The 25611-nt window shown below is 39.0% G+C and overlaps 1 protein-coding gene across 1 annotated transcript; it reads left to right on the top strand.

Moving 5' to 3' along the window:
- Positions 1–679: 679 nt before the first annotated feature.
- Positions 680–13818, top strand: LOC108433756 (cell division control protein 42 homolog). Its single transcript, XM_017708524.2, has 6 exons — positions 680–779; positions 2311–2415; positions 6628–6700; positions 8518–8627; positions 9391–9588; positions 12190–13818. The coding sequence occupies exons 2-6, from the start codon at positions 2311–2313 to the stop codon at positions 12277–12279; spliced, it is 576 nt and encodes a 191-aa protein (XP_017564013.1). The 5' UTR covers positions 680–779; the 3' UTR covers positions 12280–13818.
- Positions 13819–25611: the final 11793 nt, after the last annotated feature.

Here is a 25611-nt window from a genome sequence, read left to right as displayed (position 1 = left end):
TTTTGCTCTGCCTGGCACCAATTCTACACATCACTGCAGACTGTCGTTTAAGAATTTATATTCTCCCACTCATGGTTTATTGAAAACTGACTGATGTTTTTGCAGTGGAGGTGATGGGATTAATGCCATTATATTTACTGTCCAAAACCATCACTGAAATTCCACATGTCTTTTTAATGCTGATTATGGTTAAATAGTGGTAAATCTGTGGTTTCCACTGGGGACTGTTTTGCCCTACGTGTACCGCTCCACCATGAATGGTTTTTAAAAATATATGTTTTATCCCAAATTATTACCTCCAAAATATAACCATATAATGTAGTGACATTCTGTGAGGAAGCTTTTAAAGGCCTTTAACTCCTCTGACGTCTGGTTCCTATCACCGCCACTGTGAACAGTTCTAGCTCAGCAAGTTTCTCTGGAACGAAGCTTTTCACACCAAACCACACTATATAACTTTACATATCAACCATTTAATGATGTATAGCTTTTGAACAATCCCCTCTCCTGTCGTATAGCAAATTGTAAAAATGTTTTCTCTTATTTTTATATAGCCTTTTAATGTTAATATATTTAATATGTTTAAAGTCATATCTCTACAAAAGTCATAAAATGTTTAAAGTCATATCTCCACAAAAAGCATGCAGTCTGCAGTTGTGGCTGAGGCTGTTGAGGGGGCTGGAGTTTGGGACACACACGCCCACTCGCAAAAGTTCTCGGCAGTCGCCGCACCCGGACGTTGGCTAAGCTACAGCGGCAGCAGCCACCGATACCGAAAGGTGAGTAGCTGAGATTGAATCTTTTCAGTCAGCCAGTACTACGTTGCTATTGCTTTGTTGGGATAAAAACGTAAAAATGATGTTGCTACACTGCTTTACTTAGTTTAAGGTACTTGTTCATTACATTGAGCTAGTAAGGTAGTTTAGCTCTCTTGTTTTCCTTTCCTTTCGAGCTAACATGCTAACCTAGCCAGCTACTGCTGGATCCGACTCCGACTCCGGCTCCGGCTCCGGCTCCGGCTCCGGGCGATGTCGCTACGGAGACCGTGAGAGAGCCCGGCTAGCGGGAGGGCTAGGTAGTTAGCCAGCTAGCGAAATTGAAACACTTCGAAAAGTTATAAGTGAGCCCTGGCAGTTGACCTCAATGAAAATGAGCTTTTCTGCTTAAACACCGACACCCCGCATAGGTAGTAACAATCACAGAAGTCCGTGTTTTCGTCAGCTTATTAGCTAGGAGTTTACATTTAAAATGACCGAGCCCGGTCTGTCTAACGATAGGTTAGCCCGCTGGGGCACTCAGGAAACGAGAGGTCCGCTGTATGTCCCTCTTTTCTGCCACAAAACTCTTTCGTTTTTCACCTTTGGAAAAAAAACTCTTCTGTCACTTGCTTGTATCTAACATTTGGCTTGGGATGGAAAAGTATGTATGAGTGTTGAGAATAGAGTTGGCTGGCTAACATGCGCAAGTAACTCAACACTTATTTGTTCGTTAACTAACGCTAACTAAGGTTACATTACCTGGCTAAGACACTTGTTTATATGGCCAAAGAGAAACAGAAGAGCCAAACCCAGTAAATGTAAAGGCTTGTTGTCTTTTTAACTCTTCGTGAAACTGGGGGCAGGCTATGAAAAAGCTAAGCTATGCGGAAGTGCAGAACAGGTTTGGGTGTACATTTGGAGGACCATTTTATAGAAGATCCCGGAAAATGGCCCTGTGTTGTTGAGCTACTAGCTTTTTAGATCAAATCAGTGCTGTATCTGTCATCTCCTTCAGTGTGTCGCTGATGGCGAATGCGCAGGGTTCTCTAACAGCCTGTGCAAGTTAAGGCTGCTTCCGAACTAAATGGAAGTGAAAGTTTATGTTGTGGAAGTTTTGTAGTCATGTAGAAACGTAGGACAAGGGTTAGGACAAATCACCGCTAAATCACCTAACTAGAGGTGTCGGTGTCATTTCAGTTTGCTATGAGCACCGCAGAGTTTCTCCTGTAAACAACACGATTCTCCCAGTCAGCAGTTTGGTTAGCCTTAGGCCCCATTGTGCAGTGGATTTCTTGGGTATGTGTTGGTCTAATGGCCTGACTGGTCACAGGGTTTGTAAAACACTACATGACACTGTCACTTCTGTTTAGACCGTCTTACTGACCACTGTCGTTGCTTTGGCCATTATCATGCTTAGCATTCTAACTGCTTGCTGTTGGATACCAAGGTTAAGAGTGAGAGGACCATTCGGGAGTTTGAGTTACAAACACTTATTTTTCTGTCTCTTTTCTTTCAATGTTCTTCCCCTCACTGATACTTCATGTTTCTCCAGATGCAGACCATAAAGTGTGTGGTGGTGGGAGACGGAGCAGTGGGAAAAACCTGCTTGCTGATTTCTTACACAACCAACAAATTCCCATCAGAATATGTGCCTACGGTGAGTGTGTGACATGAAGGGTTGAAAAGCAGAAAGGAATAGAGGTGATGACGTGAAAGACAGGAAAGTAGAGCTGAAAAGGGAGCTGAGCTCAGTACAGTGACTAGTAAACAGGAATTGAGCTATAAAATTAGACCTTGCTTACTGTTGTAGTTAGTGTTCCATCATTTTGCTGCAACAGGAACGCCAGCTGTGCTGTTTTTAACTATGGGCTTTAGCTGTTGTGACAATTATGACAAAAAGGTGAGCCTCCACATGTACCTGGTTCTTGGTGTGTGTGCGTGTGTGTGAGACACATCGTTCTACTTATGTATACAAGTGCAACACCTATGTTACACCTAATGGAACAGTAAGGGTTGGGATCTCCACTGTGTTGTAATCTTCTTCCTGGCTTAAGATGTAGCAATTTCTCTAAATCAAGTAGATGTAAATGTTTTGTATTTTTAGTCAAGAGGATTGTTATACCAAGGCTTGGGATTTAGATGAGCAGCTGGAAGAATTTCTTATTGCTAATTTTGGTGGAATTTCTGGACCCTAAGATAACCTGAAAACCCAAAAGTCTGTTAGAAGAAATAAAAAAAAACTTTTCTTCATTTAAGATGCTGATAAATAAGCATTTTTGATTAGTGTTTCAGAAAATGACACTGAAAACATATAAAAAGAGGGCTGAAACATGTACAAAATCTGAGTCTTTCTTTATTGTATAGCGCACTAACTGTACAGATGTTTTCAGACTATTAATAAAGTGCAGTGAAAATGGTCAGGCAGCCAGGCTAGTTAAAACAGCTCTTGTCAGCAGATGAGCTAAGAAATCAAAGCAGTGTCCGTTTAGTTTGCTTTGAACAAGTTGACTAATCTTAGGCTCTGTTTACACTTGGCATTAAATTGCGTCCCGTCTCTGAAGGTTATCCGTATCCCGAGGTAGTAGAGGATGAGCTTGGCTAAATTTACAGTCATGCTCCACCCATAGCCTTTAGTATTGTTTGTGCATTTTAATATCACTTCAGTGATTTTGGATGTTTGCATGTGTTTTCAAACAAAAAGTTGTAAAGCCATTTGCCACCTGTGGAGGACAGTATGCAGTTCTCTCCCCACTCCTGGTTGTGTTTTCAGTTGCAGCTGCCAAGAACAATTCTGTGCAACCTAAAATGCCTGGAATGTTCTACACCACATTGCAAAATGTTTTTGATCAATCAGCTTTATATACCAAATCTGGGGTGCACAACTCCAGTCCAGGAGGGTCGGTGTCCAGCACAGTTTGGAGGTTTCCTTTCTCGAACACACCCATTAAACCTGGCAGTTAGGTCAATCTAATCAGGTGTGTTTGAGCAGGTAAACCACCAAACTCTACTGAACACCCCTGCTCTAGATCTGTAGACTATTCATTTTTTATTTACATAGTACATTTCAAACTAGGGATGGAAACTGTGGCAAATTCTTTTGACCAGTAATAAACATTAGTCATTGAATAATTGTTAACTGGCAAGCCTAAATTCAAAGATGCGTCCCATCATAATGTTACTTATAAAAATGGATAGTTCTGGTTCTGAAATCAGATTAGTTTAGCCATGTTCATTGGATATACGTACACTTATGAACACTCACATCAGCTGAATTCTGTGTTAATGCACCAAGATATTAAAAAGCATTGTGGAATCTAGTGCTGCTAGATGGGGGCAGAGCTTAAGTATTTAAATGAAGTAAATGTCCTAAAACCCACTTTTGTTTAAACTGAGGGCCTGATAATTATAGTTGTTCACTATATTATATTATACAATATGAAACAATTTTAGTGATGCACTTTATTTTTAATAGAAAGTTGTAATGAACTCACCTGTTAAGATAGAAACTGTTGTTCATTAGAAATGAAGATAAATAAAGTTAAATGAATGTTGTTGTTTAGCACTGGTGCAACTGCTTTTATTGTTTAACAGTTTATCAAGTAATCATTTAGTTCCCTAGTTTAAACCATTCATTTTCAGAACCCTTGTGGAACTGCGTTGCCATGCCCGTCTTCGGTTGTAGACACACTATTAGAAAAGACCTTCGATTAGAGTGCAGAAATGATAGTTCGTAAAGCCCTACAAAGTACCTGAGAAGCAGATCTGAGGCAGATTAATTGGTGTTTGTCTGACGAACCAAGTGATTATGCAGACGTGCTCCAGGAGCACAAACCTTTTTCACATTAAACACTTTGTTAACACATACAGTAGAGTGTTGTTGTCGCTTTGTTTGTTTGATGTCAAATATTAGGTGAGTGGAAATGGGCTTATTCGTTTTCTTCATTAGATGAAACTATGTTATAATATGCAAGCTGAGATTTTCATAAGATATCTGGAAAGGTTTTTACACGTGTTAATGTTTTCTTTACATTACATGATTGCCTTTAGCGTAATGTAATGAAAGTCTCAAGGCAAGCTTCTAATGGCCTGCTCTCACTCAAAGGGGAAATCTACTGATTTTACAAAAATTATAGCATAATTAAATTGTTGGGATAAAGACTGAGGAATTGAGTTATGTTTTATGATTATCTGACCAAAAACTAAACAAACCAAATAGTTGTGTAGACATGCTCCACAAGTACGAGTCTGTGTTCAGATCAATACAGTAGACCGTTGATGTAGCCTAGTTTGTTTGATGTCAAGTATTAAATAATTTTATTCGCTGTCCACAACAGTGTAGTGAACCTGCATGATTATTCACGTAATTTAATGTGTTGTCTTTTTGTGATGTAGCTTTGAAAGGCTTTTAATACTTTCTTTCTAGAACAGTGCGTTTCACATTAAACAGTCAAAAAATTGGTGCAGTTTTCCTTTACAATGTGTTACAGGTGAAGTCACTGTTATAATTGGGGTGATAATTTACACGTTTAATACTGCAGACATATATAGTTAAATGTATTCTTCTGGTATGAAAGACAGCCCACTGTCTGTGCTGGTGCATTGACAATGATCAAGAAGTCTGAGCTAAACTGACCACATTAGATTAAATCTGTTTTTAAATCCGCTTTTCTAATGTAAAACATCTGCTTGACATGAGAGATCTCTGAACATACTGTTGTCTACAACCCACAGTTAATGTAGGTAATGACATTCGTTGTCCGTGCTTTCTAAAGATGGAGAAGAGAACTAACCCTGCTGACATAAAACACAATTGTACATTTGAGGAACCGTGACTGATGCTCTGCAGTATGGCTGTAGAGACATGGGAGGAGTTTGTCTGTCCTGCATTCAGCACATTAAGCATCTCCCTAGAAGTGAACTGCGAGCAGCTCAGCAGCAGGGTGCCATTTTACTTTAATAACAGAGGTTTAGACCATGAAGCACTTTGAGTGTAGAAATTTAATAAATGTTTTTGCAGTACAATAAACTCCCCAGAAGGCTTGCAAAACTTGTATAATTGCAGATCTTTGCTGAGTGCAGCTTCAAAAAGGTTAATGCAGTCCACATTATGACGGGGAAGTAATGAGCAGACTTTGAGAGAGGAGTGGTTATGAGGTGCCGTATAGGATGATTATCAGAATGTGTCGTTGCAGTGCAACTGAAAATACTTGAATCATTCATCTTGTCTAGTAACATTGGAAAACTGCCGTGATGCAGTGAAAAAGAGTGCAGTATTAGTTCAGTCAGTGTGTTGCCTTCATGGTTTCAGGAAGTGGTGGAGAGCCATCTGCGATACATTAACGTAGCTATCTGTCACTAAGGTGGATCTACTGTATTATAAGGCTGGTTGTACTGTATTATACAGGTCCCTTTAAGTTTGGTAGTGGTGCATATACACAGTGCTAGTGGGTGTTATGGGATCCAAATTATAATGTTCTCTGAATTATTAAAAGAGACTGTTCTGGTGATGAGGACAGCCGATTATTTTAATCTTCTACAAAGTGTAGATAATAGTTAGGACTGGCATCCATGTGGTGAGGGAAATGCCTTCATAAGTGCCAGTAAGTGGAGTCTCTTTGGCTGATTGGACTAAACATGGTATGAGGAGAAACCAGTTCTACTATGAATGGAGATGCTGAATGGATAGAAAAGAGAAGAAGAATAAGAGATGAGAGTGTAGACAGGGAGAGAGAAACCATTTATGGTTTCACCTCATTGTCATATCTTTGCATAGCCCTGACACCAAGTCTGGAGTTCTGTGTAATGTAAATGAGTGTGACTTTATTGAATGCCATTTTTCTTTTTCTCTCTTTGTTTCTCCCTGTCGCAGGTATTTGATAACTATGCTGTCACTGTGATGATTGGAGGAGAACCATACACACTTGGCCTTTTTGACACCGCAGGTACAGTCATTCAGCTTAAAGATCAATACCTAACCCACTTTTACACTGAAAAGGTTGCTGACATGCAAGTTATGCATTAAGCATTTAACTTGGCAGGCTATTACCATGTATAACAATTACCATGTCTAAAAATGTAGAACATAATGCTAAGTTGTTACACATTTTGAAAGTTCTCTAGTGAAAAATTGTCTCTATTGTAATATCTAATATCCTTGTAAACAAGTTGAGATGAAGTAAATGCCATATTGATACATTTGGATCTGTTCAGAACAGACAGATGATATCAGCTTACTAATTAACATTTGTGGTGTAATTGCCAGCAGCTATATTTAGTGCTAAAAAGGCTTTTGCTAATCTGGAATGAGACTGTTCACATTTCACAATTGGGCTTTTGGGATTATTGTAACTTTAATAAAAGCTACAGCTATCTGAAAGAGCAAAGTATGATTATTTCTGCACCCCCTCCTCTTTTTTTAGATTTGTACCGGAAATGGGCAGGCCTCACTACTTTGTTTTGCTGCTCTGTCTCTCTTTGAACATCTGGCTGTGCTTATGTAGAAAGATGAAGCCTTTCCTGTTGTTTTGATAGTGCAATCGGTCAGAGTGTGGTTGTTGAATTATGCTTTGTGGGACTTTTGAGAAGCTTACCCAGCTACTGACTACCACATTGTAAATGTTTTGTCATAGGAATGGATAGCATAGTTCCTCTGCTGATATAGAGAGGTGCTAGCCAAATGAGCGCACAGATCAAGATTTGCTGTTGCTCTTTCAAGCACATTGTTCCATAGGTCACTGGAACGCTCATCAAAATAAAAGCTCAGGCAAAACATATTTTCAGGGTGGCCACGGATCCTTAAAGTATTAATTAAAGTATTAGTTTGTCTGAAGTCACATTTTGCAAACTATAAAACTATGTGGTCTTAGAACTTAGTCCATAGAGAAGTGTTCTTTGATCTTTTTAAGGAAAATATAATGTTGCTTGTGCTATGGAAAGGCATGTTGCCTGCTGAGCTAACTTACACACAGACACTGTGATATAGGTGTGAGTTGTTTTGAAGAGTGTTTTTACATCTGGTATATTGTCTAGGCTTGTGTATTCTGACCAATTTTTATATTCAACAGTACTGAGAAGTACAGTACTGTTCAACTGAGAAATGCTAAATTATTATTAAAGTAGTGGGCATTTGACGATGAGACACGAAAACGGACTTTTTTTGGATGTGTAAACCTAAATTGCTTTTAAGCAAATAACAATGCAAAATTACAAAAGTACCATTCACTACTGTGCAAAATAAAAAGGACTGAAATGCCACCACTGTCACTTATGATGAAATAATTAGTTACTAGTTATTTTCTCAAGATATTTACTCAAGAAAAGGTCATTTTGACATAATTATTGAAAACATCAAGAAAAACAATTAATTTTGACATGAAAAGTCAGCTTATTGACATAAATGGGGAAAATATGAATGTAGTGTTGCCAGAAACAGAGATGATGAAAACAAGTTTTTTTTTTTTTTTTTTTTTTCTTTTCTTTCCTCTTATTTGGTGGAAAACTTATATGCAAAAAGGACAACAAAGAAAAACAGACATTTGTGCTGGTTGTGTTAATTATGAAATTTCTAGGTTTAGCTTGAAAGTTATTTGTAGGTTACTCGCTAAACCCGCTGGCCACCCCCAGCAGCTTAAACTGTCTGTAATTAGCTATGGTCCTACTTCAGGAGGAGAGGAAAATGTGATGTGAAAAAAAGGATTTAAAAAAAAGGTTTTACCTTGAATTGTTTTATTAACTGACTTGTCATGATTTCTCTATTTAGGTCAGGAAGATTATGACAGACTGCGGCCACTCAGCTACCCTCAGACTGACGTGTTCCTTGTGTGCTTCTCTGTTGTCTCACCTTCCTCCTTTGAGAATGTCAGAGAAAAGGTCAGTCAGTGTGTGAATGAGGTGTTTTGTGTTTTTATATTTTTATTGTACAAAATGCTCGAGTATAAACTGCTGTTTTAGAATTAGAATTATTTTATATAATCTTGATTAGGTAATTTGATATGACTTGATTGATATGATTTGATATGGTCCAGCATTTGATTTTTGGTTTTAATTTTGTCAGCAGCTGTTTTTGCACTGGGACTATTTTACAGTCTCTAGGGTATTTTTTTTTTAATACAGAGGGAGATGTTGTCCCAGCTATGTATACATGAGTTGCTATTAAACAAGTCTCTAATCTCTAGTTCAAGGTCAGCTTAAGTACTCAAATAGTAAGTAGGCCTTCTTGCATGAAGACTGTTGTTATTGAGGTGATATTATTGTGCATTACCCCAGAGGAAGGACACTGGGGTGGTAGCGACAAAAAAGATTTATACCACCTGATATTTGAAGTGTTTTGACTGACACTTCTAAAATAAATCATGCTTAAATAAGTTCAGTTGGACGACTTTCCCGTTCCCTTATTCACATCTCCCCTGTTTCTTCTTATTATTATTATGCTATTTTGGTAGCTCATTTGCTGATCAAGATCAAATCAAGATGCTGATCTTTTTCATGTTGTTGTGTGGTTAGTTTTTTACTTTTTCTCTTCCTATTATCCTTTGCCTTACTTAATTTTTGTTTTATTTAGTTATTTCCTTCCTTTTTCTTTCCACACTATCACAACCTCATGACCTTTCTCTTTTTCTCTCTTTGTCTCCAGTGGGTACCAGAGATCTCTCACCACTGTCCCAGGACTCCTTTCCTGCTGGTGGGTACTCAGGTTGACTTGAGAGATGACAGTAACACAGTGGAAAAGCTTGCCAAGAACAAACAACGTCCCCTGTCGCCCGAGAGTGGAGAAAAGCTGGCCAGAGACCTAAGAGCTGTCAAATATGTTGAATGCTCCGCCCTCACACAGGTACTGTACCACTGCCCTCTGCCTTCCAACAGGTATCAGCTGCTCTGGTTTTTGTCTATCTAAAATCTCACTTCACATTCAGTGTTCAAATGTTTATATGAGAAGCAGAGGAAAATTGTTGTTCAGGAAAAATTGGCTACATTTTGGACTAATATATGATGGAAATGTTTTGTCTAGGCCTTGGTCTTAATGGTCTTAGTGAAAATTCTTTCCACCCTTATAAACGTGGGAGAGTAGTCGTAACTAGCTATCTGGCAGCATTTAAATTCCTTAGGAAATTTAAACCCTTGATCATTTTCTAATTTTTTCAGTATTTGTGGACACACACTATGTATCTCATAATCTCGCAAATGCACTATGGGTAACATTGCAATGTGTACATGTAACAGAGAATTTCTCATCTTCTCTTGGCTTAAACTTGCATAGGCTTTATTCTCTCAAATTACAAAGCTGATGTTGCTTATCAAAACTACACATTATTGGTTGAATGGTCTCCCCCTCTTGTGTCTAAGGTATCTAGAGTTAAAACAAACTAGAAAGCGTATCCTACTGTGATTATTCCATCACCACTCATAAGCATGTATTATTATGGTGGTGGAACTTCTGTCTGATTCTTAAAAATCAGTTTTGTTCATTTCAGCCATAAAAAGAAAGCTAATTTTTAAAAAAGATATTCAACCAACTCTGGCAAATGGCATAATCATAAGCTGTGAATATATACAGTAGTTCTGTTTGAAACAGAGTTTATATGCGAGTTTAAAAGATTGAAAAGTGTGTGTGTTGTGATGAAATTTTAGTTGATGATTAATTGTTCTGTTAAAAAATGTTTACAATTACTTGGCCTTTTTGTATGCAACTTTTTAAGTATAAGCCGATAATAGGCAAATTGGCTGGTTAGCTTTCTGGCTCTCCTGTAGCTGACAGATTGTGCTTGAAATCAAACATACATTGCTCCCTTCTGGCCTCTAAAGGTGTTTTTGTAAAGGCCTGATTAAATAAATGCTTTATCTGCTTAATTTTATTTACATATATATTATATGACCAAAATGATGTGGACACCACTCCTAATTATTGATTTCAAGTGTTTTTAACAGCACCCATCGCTAACTGGTGTATGAAATCAATCACATAGCTATGCATAGCCATACATATCCATAGACAAACATTGACAGTAGAATTGTTGTTCTAAGTAGCTCAGATACTTCAAACGTGATGCTGGGTATTGTATGGCACCTTTGACACAAGTCACTGCATGAAACTTCGGCCCTGCTAGATTTGTCTCGATCAACTCTTGTAAGGGCTATTATTATGAAATGGAAGCACCTAGGCACAACAACAACTCAGAAGCCGAAGCACCAAACCTACAGAGGGGTGCCTATCCACTGTTGCATCACACATTATGGAGTTTCAAACTGCTTCCAGAAGCAATGTGAACACACTAACTGTGCGTCAGGAGTTTCATAAACTGGGTTTTAATAGCCAAGCAGCTGCACACAAGCCTAAGATCACTATGCCCAATGCTAAGTGTCAGCTAGAGTTATGTAAAGAGCACCGTCATTGGACTCTGGACCAGTGGAAACACGTCTTTTGAAATAATGAATCACACTTTACTATCTGGCAGCATGATGGATGAATCTGGGTTTGGGAGATGCCAACAGTAAAGTTTGGTGGAGGAGGGATAATGGTCCGAAGCTGTTTAAAGGGATTGTGTTCGACCCCTTAGTTGGAAGGTAACGTTAATGCTGCAGCATATAAAGATTTATTTAGACAATTATATACTTCCAACTTCGTGGTGAAAATTTGGGAAAGACATTTTCCTGTTCCAGCATGACTGCTCCTGTGCGCAATGCAAGTGGTATTGACGAGTTGTGTAGGACATCCAGTGGACTGTGCCCTGACCACAACCCCACTGAACATCTTTGGGATGAATTGGAACATTAATCGTGAGCCAGGCTTTCTCACCTTCTGCTCTTTTGACTGAATGGGCACAAATTTCCAAAATTTTGCGGAAAGCCTTCCTGGAAAAGTGGAGGCTGTTATAGCAGCAAAGGAGGATGTCAAATCCATATTAATACCCTTGGTTTTGGAAAGGGGTGTGCAACAAACTCCTATAGGTGTAATGGTCAGTTGTCCATATACTTTTAGCCATACAGTGTATGTACAGTTTTTTTTTCCAGTAAACCCCAAAAAATGCGCTCAGTTCACATTCTGTAAACATCATTGTGAATGCTAACGACTGAAAAAATAACTTGAATAACTGTGCTGGTCCTACATGAAGTATTTGTCTGAAATGTGAAGTGCATCATATAGGACAACATTCAGGACCAAACAAGCACCACCCTGACACTGTAGCAAATTATAATATGACTATTCATGGAAATCAGGTTTTACCAGTTTATGGAAAAGGCTTTTAGATAACATGCATGTTGACACTAACACTATGCTAAGAAGAAAGATCATGGTATACTCATCTGCAGTTGTTGTTTTTTTGTTATGGTAACAGTGTGGTGATCTTGTCCTTTTTTGTTTTTTTTTTTTATTTATTTTTTTAATCTTATGATGACAGCATGTCTCATACCTGTCTCTATTTTCTCCCTACAGAGAGGTTTAAAGAACGTGTTTGATGAGGCCATTCTAGCTGCGCTGGAGCCTCCTGAGACCAAACCCAAGAAACGCTGCATTCTCTTATAGAGGAGAGAATGGAGAAAAAGAGAGAACCATGGAATTTGGGAAAAGGTTGATCCGAGGGCGAGAAATCTGAGGCATTCAGTCAGTGCCTTTAGTTTTACTGAATTAATAAGAGTGGTTTGTGTGGTAATATGCTGTACATATCTCGTCCTAACTAAAGATCAGTCTTTCTACATTCAAACATTGAATGCCTTGAACAGACTTGGAGATGTCTGGTAGTTTTTATAAACTTTTTTTGGATCCATATGTTTGCCATAACTAACTCAGCCCCATCACCAGAATAGTTTGATTTCTAATTTTTTTTTCCCAGCGCAAAGCTCCAACTTTAACTCTATCTGCAGTTTAAAGAAGAAGAAAATGGTCGTGAGATCAGTCCTTCTGTTCCTCCTTTTGTGTTTGTCTACGTTGACACAACTGGAACTCCAAGTGTTTATTACCTCCTTCCTGCCCTCTGCAGGTCTTAGAATGAACTGAATTTTTATTATTCCTTTATTTTCTGTCGTTTTTTTTTTTTTTTTAAGATTTTGGCATATTAATAATGAGTATTGAACTATTTCTTTCCTTTTTATTTTTGGGAGTGGGTGTTAAGTGGTTAGGAGTTTTTTTTATTGCTATTTTTAATATTGTATGATTTATTCTAGTTTTTTATTTTTTACTTTTTTTTTTTGAGTGCCACTTCATTGCTTCAGTTGGTGTTTTTGGCTTAACAAATGTAACTGCATTCTACTGATTTATTAAAATAGCTGGTCTTTACATTGGTAATAATTACAATGATAGCAATAACAGTTACAAATGATATGAATGCAGGAGTGGAATTAATGAAAATGACTAATTAAAAAAAGATGAACAGGAAACAATATTTCATTTTACGGCACCATACAATACGATCTAAATTCTCCCTGGTCAGAACTGTTTTTATGCCACGCAAAAACATCAGTGAATAAATTTGTCTGTGATGTTACACAAGTGTCCAGTCTTATCCACAGAGGACTGGTGTGACTGCAGGGTTTCAGTCCAAACATGCTGGAGCACACCTGATTCCACTTGTTTAATCAGTTGGTCTCCATCTTCAAATAGTTGTTAACATTGTTGCTCCAGTTTTGTTAGAATGAAAACTTGCAGCCACACCGGCCCTTTGCAGATGAGGTCGGACACATATTAGAATATGATAGGTTGGACATAACCTATATAGCTTTGAATTTTGTCCTGAATTAGTTTCTTTAAAAAAAAAAGTTTCAAATGGTCTTAATTGCCCCACAGAGCCTCATTTCAGATCTGGTGCTTGTGTTACATACAACAGTACACAGTACAGCCACACAGTACACACTATTTCATAATCAGGGCTGCGTTTGGAACAAGATGAGCATATTCTAAAGTCAGACCACAAATATAGTATATGAATTTATCTTGTTTTCATGTGGAACATGAAATGCAAAAATTTTCAGCTCCAAAAACTTTTCCGTACTGTCTTTTTTTTTGCTAATTTTTTAAAGATCTTAAGCAAACTCTAAACATTGCACTTAAATAAAAAAAAATGGGAAACATCAGAATTTTTTTTTTTTTGTAATTTCATGGACTAGGTGCAAAAAGTATTGTTTAAAAAAAGTAGCCTATTCATTATTTAACATTCATTTGTTTGGATAAATGTGCAGTACTGTACAAAAGTCAAAATGTCCAAGTACAAGTTATTTATTTTTCAGAAGCAAGAAACATATTAAAGCCTCTCTCTCTGTCAGTATTTAATTAGGCCATCCTATACTTGTGTGCACCCTACTGTCGCTTTACCTCTTCCATCCTTCCAGTCTTTATGTCCTCCCATCAGAGTTCTTTGCCAGTAACAGAAGGCAGTATGCAAACCACCAAAACGACTCTTTGAGCCATGTCTGCAACCATTAGTCAGGTTTTTTGATGGCAAAGTGTACGTTTTGGGGATCTACAACACTTGTAGTTGGTGATCTGATTTTGATTGAAGGAATCAGCTCATTTTAGTACATTATGCAGTACCATCTGGAGAACGTTTGATTGGGGAGAAATTGATTCTACAGCAAGATGACCCAAACATACTGAGAAAGCTCAAGATGTACTTATTAAGCAAAAAAGCTACTGGTAGACTGGAGATCTCAACATCACTAAATGTGTTTGGGATTGTGGGGATTGTAAGAGGCAGAAAGTGCAGCAAACTTTTGAACCTTTGAGATGTAGAAAAATATCCTTTCAGGTTTTGTTTTCTTGTTTTGTTTTTTTTTTTGTGAAAAACTAAAAGCAAGCCTCCTTAAAAATTTGGAAGCTCTAATAAAGATGAAGGGTGGACCAAAAAGTAAAATCAATGTGTGTTTATGTATTATGCATATACATAAATGCATATATATATGTAGGCTCATACTATTAAACTAGTGAAGCCAATATCTAGAAATGTTGCCTCTGAATGAATTAGTGGCTATCTTTAACTTGCTTAATAAACCTAACCTGAGAAACTATGATACACTTCTGATGCCTGTCCAAAAACTGCTTCCATAAACAGTATAAAGTTCAAAATGCCCCACTGTTTTAGCTGTTTCTGCCCTGATGAAGGCCAACTAGTCTGACATGTTTTACCATTGATATGTCTGAGTAAATAGTGGTGCAGTTTTAGGTCAGGTCCATGCTGAACTTTATGCTGAAGAAAGTATTCCACCTACTGGGATTTTTTTTTTTTTTTTTTTTTTTTTTTTTTTTTTTTTTGGGTCTGACTTCTTTGGGTTCCGTACTGCTGCCATAGTCTGCATTGCAAGGTTGACCATGCATTCAATATCCTGGCTCCTGTGATGCATACAGATTTTATATACACTATATTTCCAAAAGTATTCGCTTGTCTGTCTTCACACGCATATGAAATTGAGTGAGATCCCATTCTTAATCTATGGAGTTTAATATGATGTTGGCCCACCCTTAGCAGCTATAACAGCTTCAACTCTTCTGGGAAGGCTTTAGGTTTAGGAGTGTGTTTATGGGAATTTTTGACCATTCTTCCATAAGCGCATTTGTGAGGTCAGACACTGATGTTGGACGAGAAGGCATGAAATTGTCCAAAATCTCTTGGTCTGCTGAAGCATTGAGTTCCTTTCAATGGAACTAAGGGGCCGAGCCCAACTGGAAACAACCCCACGCCATAATCCCCCCTATACCAAACTTTACACTTGGCTCAATGCAGTCAGACCAGTACCATTCTCCTGGCAATGTGCATACCCAGACTCATCCATGTGATTGCCAGATGGAGAAGCATGATTCTTGACTCCAGAGAACACATCTCCACTGCTCTAAAGTCCAGTGGTGGTGCTTTACGCCACTGCATTCAACACTTTGCATTGTGCTTGGTGATGTAAGGCTTGGATGCAGCTGCTTGGCCATGGAAACCCATTCCAAGAAGCTCTCGATGCTGGAGGTCTGTAGGGACTGCAGAAAGTTGCCGATCCACCACTGACCCCACTCTGTCATTTTACGTGGCCTATCACTTTTTTATAATACCACTGAAAGTTGACTGGAATATTTAGTAGTGAAGAAATTTCACAATTGGACTTTTTGCACAGCTGGCATCCTATCATGGTACCACGCTGGAATTCACAGAGCCCCCGAGAGTGACCCTAGGTACTTGCTTTTATACACATGTGGCCATGGAAGTGATTGGAACAGCTGAATTCAATGATTTGGGTGGGTGAGTGAAAACTTTTGGCAATATAGTGTATGTATAAAATCAGGCGTAACATTATGACCACCTGCTTGTTTTTGTGCTCATTGTCCATTTTATATATTCCACTTACTATACACAGGTGCATCTCAGTAAATTAGAATATCATCAAAGTTAATTTATTTCAGTAATTCAATTAAAAAAGTGAGACTCATGTTATATAGATTCATTGCACACAGTGATTTATTTCAAATGTATTTCTTTTAATGTTGATGATTATGCCCTACAGCCAATGAAAACCTCAGAAAATTAGCATATTATATAAGACCAATTTAAAAAATGATTTTAATACATAAATGTTGGCCAGTGTACAGTATATGCACTCAATACTTTGTCGGGCACCTTTTGCATGATTTACTGCATCAATGCTGTGTGGCATGGAGGCGATTAACCTGTGGCACTGTTGGTATTGGTGTTATGTTATGGTGGCACTGTTGCTTTGATAGCGGCCTTCAGCTCATCTGCATTGTTGGGTCTGGTGTCTCATCTTCATCTTGACAATACCTATAGATTCTCTGTGGGGTTTAGGTCAGGTGAGTGTGCTGGCCAATCAAGCACAGTGATACTGTGGTTATATAACCAGGTTTTGGTACTTTGGGCAGTGTGGGCAGGTGCCAGGTCCTGCTGGAAAATTAAATCCGCATCTCCATAAAGCTTGTCAGCAGATGGAGGCATGAAGTGCTCTAAAATGTCCTGGTAGACGGCTGCGCTGACTTTGTACTTGATATAACACAGCGGACCAACACCAGCAGTTGACATGGCTCCCCAAACCATCACTAATTGTGGAAACTCTGCACTAGACCTCAAGCAGCTCTCCACTCTACCTCCATATTCTGGGACCTTGATTTCCAAATGAAATGCAAAATTTACTTTCATCTGAAAACAGGACTTTGGACCACTGAGCAACAGTCCAGTCCTTCTTCTCCTTGGCCCAGGTAAGACGCTTCTGACGTTGTCTGTGGGTCATGAGTGGCTTGACACAAGGAATGGGACAGTTGTAGCCCATGTTCTGGATGCGTTTGTGTGTGGTGGCTCTTGAAGCACTGACTCCAGCAGCAGTCCGCTCCTTGTGAATCTCCCCCAAATTCTTGAATTGCCTTTTGTTGACAATCAGCCAACTTCTTAAGCAAGGACCTTTTGAGATTGTGAAGCCAACCGAACCAGACTGAGGGACCATTTGAAGGTTTAAGAAACCTTTGCAGGTGTTTTGTGTTGATTAGCTGATTAGAGTGTGACACCATGAGTCTACAATATTGAACTTTTTCACAATATTCAAATTTTTTGAGATACTGACTTTTGGGTTTTCATTGGCTGTAGGGCATAATCATCAACATTAAAAGAAATAAACACTTGAAATAGATCACTCTGTGTGTAATGAATCTACATAATGAGTTTCACTCACTTGAATTGAATTACTGAAATAAATGAACTTTTTGATATTCTAATTTATTGAGATTCACCTGTACATGCACTTTGTAGTTCTACAGTTACAGACTGTAGTCCATCTGTTTCTCTGATACTTTGTTAGCCCCCTTTTACTCTGTTCTTCAGTGGTCAGGACCCCATGGACCCTCACAGAGCAGGTAGTATGCATTACAGTTTGTGTTGTGTTGGTCATCCTCTAGTCCTTCATCAGTGGTCACAGGACACTATTGGCTGGATATGTTTGGTTGGTGGACTATTCTCAGTCCAGCAGTGACAGTGAGATGTTTAAAAACAGCACTGCTGTGTCTGAGATTTGTGTAATAAAAAACCAAATCTACTTAAAATTAGTGAAAGAAATGGGATGGAAGCAGTAAACTATAAAACACAAAGTTGGCACAAATGTTTTTTCTATAACCTTTGCAGGCATGCAGTTATACCTGCACCACCTACAGCAACCTTGAAATAGACCCATCAAAGCCTGGCTGATTAGTTGACAAGTACAGCAGGGATTTACTGTGCAAGAGGAGCTTAATTTTATACAGCACAACCGATCAACTATGATGGCCATGTGTGCACTGTCTTAGAAGCAAATGTATCTGTAACCTTTCAACTAAGTGCAGCAACTAAACTGCATGCATAACCTACAGACAAATCTTCTTTTAGTTTTGTAAAGATCAGATATTGTAGAGTACATTTTGTTTAATAATCTATTTTCTTTTATGGTCAGTCGGACACACAAAACCTTGGTAATGAATAGATTTTATGGTCACTTTAGATTGTTTTGCCAAAATTATGGAAAACAGTTAAGGCCACTAACTAATTTCATTATTTTTAAAATTTATATAATTACATTGTTAAGTAAAATAGTGCTCACTTTGTTTTTCATTATCAACATTACATTAATATGGATGAACTGGCTATATATGACCTTGGTTCATCTCCACTGTAAAGACACTGGAGTCAGAAGATTTCTCTACTAGTGAAACGTTTCACATCAAAACACTTTGGATAAATGTATTTACATCTCAAGGGTTGAATTATGCAGTAATTAAAAAGACGGTGAGAGTCTTCCTTTAATGTAGCCATACAAGGACACATTTTTTCATGTTCTACAGGTGTAGACATCTTATTGGCAACATAATGATCAGTGATATTATCTTTTTAATGTTGAAGCCACTGTAGGCCCTGCATTGGGCTAACTGTCCTAACTTGAATTTTTATAATGGTTGAAATTGAAACCATTCACAGATAATCTCACTTGTGAGCTGCAAAATAGGGTTCTTCTATTGTCAGAGCTAATGTTGCAATGGCATGACTGGCAGTCTGACAGACTTTCAGAACTGCCTCTGTTATTGCAGGCTGGAAGCCATTTACTCACTGCATTATGCTGAAAGAAACATTTTTTTACCCTGCATACTTTGGCCAGGTCTTCTGCAGTCTGACCAGTAGGGGGAGATATTATATTTCTGTGAGGTCTACAATTCTCTGACCCATATAATTTACTAACAAGGATTTGTTCAGCCAATGTGGATGCAAGAAGAGGCCTTAGGTCAATACAGCCAACAAAGTCCAGCTTTTAGTTGTCTTGCTTGTTAACAAAGAGACAAGGAGGCCTGCTACGCAAAAAAAGACCAAACAGCAAATAACTGAGAAACGTTTCACCTCAATTGTGAGATCTGGACTCCAGGACATAAATGGCCGTTCTAATAAGCAAGAACGAATCCATTTTTCATTTGTGTGATATTTAAGAGGGACCTGTAAGAGGTACATATGTTACTGCTCTTTCTACGTTTACAGTTAATAACTGTAGTCCATCTATTGCTTGATCTTAAACTACCAGGTGTTGTTTGAATGGTGAACCATTCTCAGCAGTAACAGCAGCATGGTAGTAACATGGTAGTATGTGTGGGGCTGGTGCAAGTGGTCCACTCAAAAACATCCAGCCAACTGTGGTCAGAAACTGACCGCTTATGAAATTCTATAGAGTGGCTAATGTAAATGAGCTATAGTCTTTAACTGAACAACTAACGGCTGGACCACAAGGTAGCTGGGTCTAATGAAGTGGATTAATTGTGCAGTGTTCAAGCAGTGCCGCTACTATGTTGGTGTCAGTCCTGTGCTGAGAATGATCCACCATCCAAATAATATCTGCTCAGCAGTGGTCCTGTGGTGGTCCCTTTGCTTTGATGGGCAGAGGGGAGCTTTCTGCCACAGTCAGTATTGAAAAATATAGGGTTAGGGTTAGTCCCCTATAGATGCTCTACAGCTACGTAATCATTAACAAACTTTCTTGGGATCTTCAGTTGACTATCAACAACATTATAAAGAGGGTTAGGGTTAGGACTAGATACAGGTTCAGTTAAATTTAATGGATATTTATTTTAATTTTATTGAAAGGCAGACCGAATGTTTACAAAGCATCTATAGTGAACCATTTAAGTTACATTCAATGTCAAGATCAGTGGAATTTAATGAGTTTTAAGTTGAATGTTACTTAAATATGTACTAAACATTTACAAAGAATCTAAAGTGGACCATCCAAATAAAGTGTTACCAAAACATTTTTGTACATCTACTTTGCCTGTATTTAAAAGAAAACTTAAATTTTTAATCTTTTTACAAATATGTGCTCATTCTGAAACTGTTGTCTGCAACATTTTTCCAAAAAAGTTACAATGGGCAGCCAAGACTAAGAATGTTGTGAAATCTTAAAATAGTGATAACTTCACACTTGGCTGTAAAAGGGGCGTCTAGGAAATGTCTGGTCCTTTGTGAGCAAGGATCAGTTGAGGTTTGCCACTTTGCCAAAAAATGTATAAGCAAATAATCCAACAGGTAAGAAGAACTTGTCTCCTGACTAATTGCAAGGATTTTAAAAGAAAACCAGCATAAAGTTTGTTGTGGTATGGGGGTGTATTAGTGCTCATTGTATGAGTAACTTGCACATCTCTACTGAGCTTTAGTCTGTGGACAGCCACTCTGGTGTGATTCTGTATTTAATCTTCATAACCTCGGAAATTCATCATTGTCTCGAGGGTGGCAGTCAGTCCAGGCCCAGAGGCAGCAATGTAGCCCCACATCACGGTTGGTGTAGTGTAGTGGGTAACACTTCTGCCTTCTATGCTGTAGACTGGGATTGGGGAAGCAACCTACACTATACCAATAAGAGTCCCTGTGCAAGACTCCTAACACCACCTTTGGCTACCTGTGTAAAATGATCAAATTGTAAGTCGCTCTGGATAAGAGCATCTGCTAGATCCCATGAACATATATGTACATCATGATGCTCCCTCTACCATAATTTACTGTTAGGTGATGTTTTCTTATTGCTATGTAGCACCCTTTTTATGCCATATGTAGTGTTTTTCCCAAAATTTCTTTCATCAGTCTTCAAAACATTTTCCCAGTAACCTTTTGTAGTGTCAGGGTTCTCTTTGGCATGTTTTTCAAGAGCAGTGGCTTCCTCTGTGGTGTCCTGCAATGGACACCATGCCTGTCTAATGTTTTTGTACCATAGACTCAGAGATGTTAACCAGTTCCAACGATTCTTTACCTGTTACTCTAGGGTTCTTTTTTTACTTCATCACTCACTCTGCATTGTGCCTTCACAGTTATCCAGGCTGAGATCTCATTTCTAGGAAGAGTAGACACAGTGCTACATTGTCTCCATTTACAGACAGATTGTCTAACTGGAGACTACTTAAACTCTTTGAGATTACTTTGTAACCCTTTTAAATCTGCAAATGTTCATATGAATCGAATCTCAGAACATTGAAAGGTTTTTATAAGCCAAACTAACACGGACCTATAAACTTCTTTTATTGATTGGATTACAGGTTTGCTAACAGTTGACTCCAATTATCTTTTGCTGAAATTATTAGCCTAGGGCAGGGGTGTACCACTCTGGTCCTAGAGGGCCAGAGTCCAACTAGGTTTCAAGTTGTGTTCCCCAACTTAAGCACACCCACACTGTATAGACAATATGAACAAGAACAATAGAATTTTTTTTCTGTGTTACTAGTTTAAACCAATTGTGTTTGTTCTTTATTGTAACTCATATGAATTCCTGACCATATTTAAGTTCATTTAAACACAACTGCAGGTCATTCCAAAAGGTTTAAAAACTTTTTCTTGCCACCATATAATGCACCTTTTGGAGCAACATGTGCTGCTTTCTTTAAGCTGTGTCCTTTTAAGGGACCTCCCTGTTTATTTCTGTATGGCAATGCCAAGAAACATTCTGCATGTACAGTATGGCTGGGTAATCAGAGAGTGCAGGTGCTAGACTGGCCTGCATACAGTCCAGAGCTGTCTTCTATTGAAAATATGCGCTGCATTATGAAGTGCAAAACACGATGATGAAGGCCGTGTACAGTTGCACAGCTGAAGACGTGGAAGATGTCAAATGTCCCCAAATGTTTATTAAATGTTGATCAAATGAAAGGTGATGTAACACTGTGGTGCTAAACATGCTACTGTTTTTTGTAACATGTTGCAGGTATCAAATTTGAGTGCAACAAATTTTATCAGGCAAAACGTCACATGTCAATTTTTTTCACTACAAATCAAACAGAATGCACTAACCATTGCTTTCTGTTCTTATTAGTATTTCACATACTGCCCCAACTTTTTGGAAATGAGGTGTATAGAATTTGTTAACATGTAAAAAGAGATTCAATATGAAATAACTGATTTGAGAATTGTTGGGGCCTAGACTGTCCTGTTCATTGTTATGCTTAGCGAGATGGTGGATTTGACCCTCTATAGCCAACATATATAATGCCATCTTACATTGGTTCCACACTTTTTTCTCCACACTTTTTCTCCACAGATATTTCTCTTCTAGATGTTTCCTTATGTCGTAGGTCTGTCACCCATGGTGCTATCAGCAAGTTGAAGCAAGGAATGAAGTTACATCTTCTGAAACAACAGTTCCCTCAGTGGCAACAAACGCCACATTGTTTTTGGAGAAGAACACTATGCCCTCAACTCTATCAGCACCAGCCCTTCATGAGTGGTCAATCTCTGACCACAGAACAGCTCTTGCCTGGATATTTTTGAGTTTTGACTTACGTTGAGAATGTCACTCATAATATCTGGTCAACAGCTCTGTGGTCAGAAACTGACCAATAATAAATAGAGTAGGGTGGCTAGAACAAATTACAACAGATGAGCTACAGTCTATAATTGTGGACTTACGTAGTAGACTTATAAGGGAGCTGGACCTCATAAAGTGTACATTGATGGTATATTATCCATAACATGCGGCCCTGGTTCATAGCGAAAAGCTTCTCTCACAGATGATGTCATAGAGTCAACTAGGAACCATGTAGCTTCAGTTGTATAAAGCAAACAGAATGGGGCTGCATTCAAGTCATTCACTATCTCTCTGCGATCTCTTTGTGAAACATGTGATGTCACATGCACTGAATTATTTGCTATACATATTAATAAGAGGACAAAGGAATGCTGCTCAATGCTGCACTAGAAGGTTGATTCTAGGCTTAATTAACCAACAATATCCATAACTAGAGCTTCTATGAAGAAAACAGTGTTGCTAGTGATTGATATGCTATGACCACAATATGAATGAACAACCATTCAGACAGTGATGGCTGGAGTGACAAAATGACAGTACAGCAGATCTAGTGTAACTGATTTATTCAGCTTAGTGATAATTACTGGATGGTCATTTGACCTCATTATAAGAATGTTGCTATTGGCAACGGGTGGGTGTGGGGGGCTGGTTATGATGACTGCTTTCTTTTAACCACTGACTCTGTTTATGATGAAAAATGATAGATCCAAATGGCTGTCAAAATAAGAGATCCCCACACTGGAAGGCTCTTCAAGATTCTTACCTAATGTGACATCGGCCTTTTTTTTTGCACCACTCAAAACCCAAAATATGCTTGCTTTCTTGTTGGTGTGCAAAAATATGCATACATATTCATATTTTCTCAAGTCACCGGCCTTACACTTTACTCGGTTGCCATGCTTACTGCAGCGGCAAGGCTGATTTTGATATTATGGGATGTTCTTTGTTTTGTCACAACGTGCCCTGGTATAGGAAGGGGAGGTGGAGGGGTGGGGGCTAGGATGTGTGTGAGAGGGAGGTGGAGGGTGTGGAGATAAATGTTAAAGTGTGTGTACCTCTTGTGCACACTGATGGCATGAAGAAGTGAGGGTTTGACGTTGAATCTTTGTGTAGATTTCCTTCACGGCCCTGAAACCGAAACAGTGCGCAAGTCAACGTTGAGAGAAATAATGTTGCCACTGTCTTCTGTACGGGGAATCCATAAGCTCTATCAAAATCAATAAACTTGATACTGAGTCCAGGTAGAAGTTTTGCTCCAAAACTAACCCCGTGCCTGTCTTGTACCTTTCAAAATGCATGGTGGAATTCATGTGAATTTATATGGTTGGGATGACTCAGAGTTCAACAGCACACTAACATTAAAAAAAAAAAAAAGCTTGTGGATGGTAAAGTCTGCTTCAGACGTCATAGCCAGCCTTTCCTGGCCTTCTATACGGCCTCAGCAGACAGAGAACACAGAGTACAGTGCAAGTGGTGAATTAGTACTCCTGCTCTTTGATTATTATGGAGTGGCAGTGAGATGGGGGGAGGGAGGGGGTGTTCTTGTCGCCCGGCATATTATGGGATGTCTGTGTTATTAGGCGGGGGGAGGGGTGAAGGCGGGGAGTGAACTGGGGGGGGAGTGAGAGAGGGAGGGGGAGGGGGAGTGGAATATTATGGTCTGGATCAGGCCTGTTTCTTTTTTCTTTCTTGCTTTTTTTTTTTTTTTTTTTTTTTTTTTTTTGAGGCTTTACCCTACACAAGAATGCTCCAGTGCAATGGCTCCCTGATCTGGCATAAAGACGGAGCGACTGTTTGGGTATGCAGATTATGAGATGTCTGTCTTCATGTGTGGCTTCTGGAGACACACATGAAGAGAGACAGAAGACACAAGAGACTTTTGAGACACATGAAGTTGACAATCTGGGATCAAACTTAGACAATAAGAAAGTATCAGGACAGTTTCTCCATAGGAAAGTTCCTTAAGTGTTCCACATAAAGAACACGACCAGAACCTGTGATATTTACTCAATTAGATGAATAATACTCTTGAGAAAGACATCTGGCCTTTGTCAAGGGCATAGCAGTTGAAAAGGACTCATGTCTAGACCAAAGCACGGCGAGGAAAGTGACAGAAGAGTGTTTCAACATCTATATAACAGGGTGACCGCATTGGTACATTCTGCCCTGTTGGGTTTTTCCCATGCTTTTTTTGTACTCAACCTCTGAGCGCCCCTCTTGCCAGTCTCTTCTGTGGCCTATTAGTCTATTTATTTGCCTGATCAGCTACCAATGGGGCCGCATCTTCAGCCGTCTCGCTCCAGCTTCCCTTGTGTCGTGCTGCTTGTCTATCAGTGAGGCTCTATGACGAAGTCCATATGTACTTCTTTTGCCTAGTGACAGGGTAACAAGGGATGTGTGTAGATGGAGGTGTGTATGCGTGTATATATGTGTGTGTGTGTGTGTGTGATGGGGGGTGCTAGCGGAAGAGTATTATGGTCTGCATTTTGGCATGCGTGGTAATCTGACCCCCACCACCCTCACCCCCCTCACGCCTGCTTATCACCATGACAACGCTCGGCACAGGAAGAATATTATGGTCTGTACTTTCTTTTGACTCAGAAATTATATTATGGGATGTTCAGTGCTACTGGAGCATGGGGGAGGGGTGCGTCTGAGCAGGTTGCCGTGACAACTACCTCCATATCCTTTTTTCTATCTATAATTATGGGATGTTAGTGCATATGCACTCCCACTGTAAAAAAACAAGAACACTGTATATGTGAGTACATGTGTCAGAACTTTCGAACACACATACCTCCTTTCAACTGCTATTTGTGGCTCTGCTCAGCCTCTCTGGGAGATAGCCAGCAAAATTAGGGAAGAACGGAGAAAGAGAAAGAGGGAACGACGGTGACAAAGAAGCGGCTGGAGGGCTGCAAAAATAGGCAAGCAACAAAGTGAAGTAGTGTCAGAGATGGAGTTTGCTGAGTCAGAGGAAATGTAGGGTGCATGGGGCGAGTGAGGCAGAGGAGAAGAGAAAGGAAGAAAGAAGAGCCAGAGAAATGAATGGGAAGTAGACACTAATGGGGGAAAATAGGTTTTCAGA

This window comes from Pygocentrus nattereri, chromosome 1, assembly GCF_015220715.1.
Source record: "Pygocentrus nattereri isolate fPygNat1 chromosome 1, fPygNat1.pri, whole genome shotgun sequence".
In the NCBI taxonomy this organism is placed as follows: Eukaryota; Metazoa; Chordata; class Actinopteri; order Characiformes; family Serrasalmidae; genus Pygocentrus; species Pygocentrus nattereri.
This window is presented reverse-complemented; position numbering and strand designations above follow the sequence as displayed.